The 5,989-nt window shown below is 35.8% G+C and overlaps 1 protein-coding gene across 3 annotated transcripts in view; it reads left to right on the forward strand.

Annotated features, from left to right (window-relative positions):
* LOC107716659 (protein Mpv17) overlaps positions 1–5,989 on the forward strand; it is a 26,582-nt gene that overhangs the window by 16,820 nt on the left and 3,773 nt on the right. The window contains exons 5-7 of one of the 3 annotated variants that reach the window (XM_016523158.1): positions 4,454–4,486; positions 4,598–4,650; positions 4,717–4,973. In XM_016523158.1, the coding sequence (XP_016378644.1) occupies positions 4,454–4,486; positions 4,598–4,650; positions 4,717–4,756 (126 nt within the window). In that variant the 3' untranslated portion in view covers positions 4,757–4,973. Of the gene's footprint in view, positions 1–4,453; positions 4,487–4,597; positions 4,651–4,716; positions 4,974–5,989 lie in introns of those variants that run through there. The other 2 variants (XM_016523167.1, XM_016523174.1) reach the window with 2 other exon arrangements.

The raw sequence follows: 5,989 nt of genomic DNA on the forward strand, positions 1-5,989 counted from the left end.
CCGAACTCTTTTCAAAAGGTTTAAATTCGGCTGCTGCAGCGGAGGACAGTTAGTGCCGCAGAGGTAAGAAGAAAACAGAAAATACAGCTAGCACAAGTCATTTTCACACTACTTCTGCCAATTAGCTCCTGTGTTTTTTGTTTTGTTTTTTTTGACGGTAACGTTAGCCTACATTGTATTAAACAGTTGTAAGCTTAGCGTAGAACCCCAGTTCAGTCTAGGGCTGCACGATATTCCAAAATTAATTACGAATTGCAATATTCTTAGTGCGATTTTGGAATCGCAATTAAGTCCGCGATTTAAAACGTGCATTGGGTGTTTTAAAGTGCGGGCTCGCACGAGTTGTAATAACAGTAAGGGTCTCAGAGCGACGTCATTATTAAAAGGCTCGATCGGTCCACATTATTAATAGGAAGAAACTCGCTCACTTCACTGCGCTGTATGATTTATTTAACCATTGCAAAAGTACATTTCTGACTGAAGTAAATTTGTCATCTCAGTTTTTAGTGTTTATTTAAAATGAGACGCATCTGTTTATTATTCGCTCTCCCCTACACACACGGAAGGAGCATGAATGCATTTTCTGCGCTGAACCTCGCGATGAGTTTAACAACCCTCACAGCGGATTACAGTTCACCAGAGTGAGCGTGTTTCGAGTTTTTATGGACATGTTTCATATTTTAACATCTTTAAACAGAAATTAAAACGTAAATATTAGTAGTGAAATTGTTCAGTTGTACTATAAAATAAAATTGTTATTTTTCTTAAATAATTCATTTCTGCCATATTATACTTTTAATTAAGATTAAGCTTAAAGTAGGCTAAAGTCAAGGCTTTTGCAACGAAACACACAGCGTCTCCACGACATGGTGGCAGCAACAATACTACAGCTAGAATCAACGTTACGCCTTCTTTCTTTGCGTGAACATTTAGGCGGCGTTATGCAAATCTTCCCACATCGTGACGTAGACATGTGGGGGCGTGTTTAAACGAGGCGTTTTAGGAGGGTGTGGACCAGTCTTAACTTTTATAAAGAATATCTCTTTGGGTTTGAGACTTTAGTCTTTGCAACTTTAAGGATCTTATCTATTCACGAACAGCTTGTAACACTCCAAAGAGAAAGGAAAACTTGAAATCGCATCATATGACCCCTTTAAAACTCATGGCTTGTTGTGGACGGTGTCCACCTTTGCTTCTAATGACTATAGGTCAGGCAATTGGGTGGAACAAGAGTGACAGATCACTCAGATCACAGTTCGGATGCTACTTGCAGTAGTGCCCTTTAAAACAGAACTAAATGACACTCTGATGCTGGAATGGCAGCTTTTTGGTGCTCATTAGTCGGTAGCTTAGTGGTTAAGACTCTGGTGGAGTAATGGAAAGGTCATGGGCTTGATCTCAGGTTGGAATGGCCTGTGAATTGGACAGTTCATGTGTGAACTGGTATTCTGATTGTGTCTAGGCACTTAACTCAGACGGTGTCTCTAGGGAAACTGCTTCGCTTAGTGAACTGAATGTCGCTTTAGATCAAATGCACCTGCTAAATGAAAAGAAACCTTAACCTCATCTGGATTTTTCATTGGATGATGCCATTATCCAATGATCAGTATAATGTATTTTTCTTTCCTTTTTTTATTATTTTATTTATTTTACTTTTGTTTTCTTTGTTTTTTGCTTCTCTTCTCCTTTCTTTTTGTTTCTTTTCTTTTTTCCTTTCTTTTTTCATTTTGTTTCTTTTTATTCTTTTTTCTTTTTCTTTGTTTCTTCAGTTTCTTTTTCTTTTTCTTTTTACATCTCTTTTTCTTGTTCTTTTGTTTGCTTTTTTCTTTTCTCTTCTTTTTGTTTCTTTTCTCTTTTCCTTTCTTTTTTCTTTTTATTCGTTTTCTTTATTTCTGATTCTTTCTTTCCTTTTCTTTTCTTTTTACCTCTATTTCTCTGTTCACATTTTTCTTTCATTCATTCTTTCTTTCTGTTCACATTTTTCATTCATTCTTTCTTTCTGTTCACATGTTTTTATTTCTTTCTTTCATTCTTTCTTTCGTCTGTTCATTCATTCGTTCCTTCTTTCTTAATTCATTCCTTCCATCCTTCCTTCCAAACTTTCAACTTTCCAAACTTCCAACCAGGAGTTCTTGGAAATATTTTGAAGTTAAACATTTTGCTATAAAACTGAAATTCTAAAATTATGAACTGAATAAAAAAAAGATTGTTGTCCTGTCTACACATAATGTATTCTAATAAACAGATGATCAAAAACAAATAATTTTCAATGTGATCATGTTTTTTTAGGGTGAAGTGTGTAATTTATGTGCCAGTAGTGGCACCAGATTGAACTGCAAAATAATTTTAAAAAAATTCCCATTTAAAAAATAAAAATAAAAAATTACACACATCATCCTTAAGGAGAGAAAATTAAATGTTAGTCATTTAATATAATTAAATTATTATTATTTAACTTACATATTACATATAAAATACATGAATATAATACATTATATTTCATAAAAATACACAGCAAATCTGCATTAATTCAACATAACTTTACCTACACTTTATACAAGTGTACACAACTGGCTAAGACGTACAATCACTAAAACCATTTATGTTGCCTGCATAGTCTGTGGAGTCAGGTTAACTGACTACTTTATCCTACTTTAACAAAAAAACAAAGTGCAACAACATCATCATCGGAGTCGCCCCACTGTTGATATTTTGGATAGAAAGGTTAAGTGCGCATTAGCTTGCAGAAAAAGATTAGAACCAGCAACTCACATGCAAATTATTGTTCTCATCATGAGCTGTTTGACGCTTTATAACCTGGTGCTACAACAGAGAGATCACTGTCATAATGAAGTGACAAGAACGCAGCACATTTGTGTCTTTGGGGTTGTTCTGAACAATTGCCAACAGCTTTTTATCAGTGGGCAGATTCCAGGGCATTCAGGCTGGTCTTTGATGTTGCTCACTTCTAAAGATATAGCATATTAGCATCCCTGGTGTGTTCTGTGTCTTTGTGTATTCCAAACGGTCCAAAAAAATGAAAAGCTCTCTGTTCCTGAGGGGCTACACTCCTGTGATGTCAAGCTCAGGAGAAACAATAAAATGACGTCTCAGCCCCGCGGTAGTTTCACCCCAGGTGGCCGGTGCCTTGTTCATTCTTAATTAGAAACTGTTAAGGCAAAGTGTACAAACAGTGCGAGCACAAGTTTCTAATACTGGCTTCTTTTCAATCTCACTAAGTTGACCTTTCAAAAGATGGCACTAGCAGGGAAAGGGCCCTCGTGTTCCAGATGACTTGATTTTTATATGGCACCAGGGAAAGGAGGGTGTTGACTTGCGCTTGATGCGGTGGGACTGAATTGTGGAGATTTTACAGCACACTTTAAGGGAACCGTGAGTACTCTCTGCCTGAGTGGAGCCCTTTAGGCTGGGTTTAGGTACCAACGTCATTGACATGATGAAAGCATGAATGAACAGGTAACAAGCTCTTTTGTGTCTGGATAACAGAAGCTTCAAATGACAAGGAATAACAACCAGTGAAGCTTTTACTTAAAACATTCACCAAGGCTGTCAAAAATGAAAATAAAAAAAAATACAGTAAAAACAGCGATAATGTAAAATATTATTACAGTTTAAAGTAGGTTTTCTGTTTGGATACATTTTAAAATGTAATTTATTCCTGTGATGCAAAACTGAATTTTTAGCAGTCATTACTCCAGTCTTCAGTGTCACATCATCCTTCAGAATTCATTCTAATATGTTGAAAGCAGTTGTTTTACTTAATATTTTTGTGGAAACCATATACATTTTTTTTTTCAGGATTCTTTGATGAATAGAAAAGCGGCTGTCATGGTTCTGATTAGGGTCTTTGCAACAGCATGATTTATTTTAATTACATGAAAATTGATATGAATCAAAATTTGGTATTTAGGTGCTCACATAGTCCTTCATCTTATGCTTGAAGAAATGTCAGTTTACTCAAAATATTACAAGGAACATTGGATAGGAACAAGCAGCATGGTCAGAAACACTATATATATTATATGTTCAGTACAAAGACTAGTTATGAAACTTTGCCTGAAAATTATTCATTAAAACTAAGCTTTTTATACTATTTTCTGAATAAAATGTGTGTGTTCTGCCACAGTGTGTGTTGTGGGTGGTTGCCAGGGCATTGCAATGGTTGCTAAGATGTTCTGTCTTTTAGTATGTTGCTATGTGGTTGCTAGGGTATTCTAGATGCTGCTAGGTGTTTGCTTACTGGCCCAAGAAAAAGGTCCCACCACTTCTATTGATTCTCTATAATATTCCTTCAGTTGGATTGTGGTTTTATCTATTTTATTGTCCTGAAGTATGAGCAATAAAAATAATAATGATTAAATAATTATTATTATTTAAAATTTATATTTTTGTCAGATCATATATTGACTCTGCATTTTCAATATCCCAATAGGACTACATGGATGCCTTGATCTCCAATTACTATGTAAGTGTTTTCCTGCTGTGCTTGACGCTCTTTTCTTTTCTTTTTTCTCTTTTTTTTTTTTAGTTCATTCAGTAATGTTCTATGTAATGCAACATCTCTTCATTTCTCCAGCTTTGGCCTCCGGTGCAGATCGCCAATTTTTATTTCATCCCTCTCCACCACAGGTAAAACCATCCTTTTTAGCCTCAAAAGTCAAGTGATCATTGATAATGATAATGCATCCATTGCAGCAGGGCACTAATCCAGCAGTTTAAGGGCGGCACTGGGTAAAGAACATGCAGGACGTGCCTCAGCAACACAGTGTATGGCATAGCAGCATTATGAAAGGTTATTAAAGGGAAGGAAGCGGAGAAACGTTTGAAATCATTTTAATTAGGCTCTTATTTTCATTTTGACTATTGGGAATTTTTAAAACAGATTTTTTTTTTTTCTGTTTGTGTGTTTGATGTTACTGCTTTCTGGCACCTGAACTTCCACACGGGGATTAACAACTAGAGTCAGTCTGTCTATCTGTCGCTCTCCCCCCCTCTCTCTCTCTCTCTCTCTATATATATATATATATATACACACACACACACACACAGGGGACTCATTTATAAAATGTGTGAAAATGACACAGTGCATGCTGGGACACAGCGGAAGCCGATAGAGTCAGTCTATCTGTCGCTCTCCCCCCCTCTCTCTCTCTCTCTCTCTATATATATATATATATATACACACACACACACACACACAGGGGCCTCATTTATAAAATGTGCATATGCACAGATTTGATTTTAGAGTGTACGTACGCTAAAATCCACGGCAACGTTCATATTTATAAAAACGGTCTTTGACGTGGAAAAGTACTTTACGTCAGGGTCTGAGCAGGCATACGCACTATTCCTTGTGGCAAAGTCGGAGTACTGCAGCTATTGGAACATCTAAGCTGCAATAATAATAAAAGCGGTGTACGTGCAAGCACCGAATTCATCATAAACAACAAAAATACAGTGTAGTCAGATTTTATATTAATGGGAGTTTTTGCGAGATTAAACTGACCTTTTTAGTAGCCTAATGTTGAGAGTGCTTTACTCGCTTTCTGTACACAGTTTATTCCATGCTGTTTTTTCATTATTTTATTTTACAAGAGAACTCGCGAAGTCTTGATTTACTACTAATGCGTAAAATAGAAAAAAAAAAATGCATAAATGCATCTCCGACTGTTTTGTCTGTGTAGCCTATAAGAATAGGCCTATGTCATGCAATAACGGTTTTAATATATTCTATTCAAGAACATTGCTAACCGTTTTTATTTATAACAGCTGCTTTGTTTCTGTGAAAATGAATAGACATCAGCCTTAAACTTTGTTTTTGTCATTTACATCAGTTATATTTGTATAAAATACACTATATATTTTCAGCACATTAATGGCACATTTGAGCAGCATTAGTAAACTGTGTAAATATAAAGAAATGCCAAATCACAGGCAGGTTTTTTCAGACCGGAGCCCATAGTTGTGT

The sequence above is a fragment of the Sinocyclocheilus rhinocerous genome, unplaced genomic scaffold (assembly GCF_001515625.1).
Source record: "Sinocyclocheilus rhinocerous isolate Xijiao unplaced genomic scaffold, SAMN03320098_v1.1 scaffold1874, whole genome shotgun sequence".
In the NCBI taxonomy this organism is placed as follows: Eukaryota; Metazoa; Chordata; class Actinopteri; order Cypriniformes; family Cyprinidae; genus Sinocyclocheilus; species Sinocyclocheilus rhinocerous.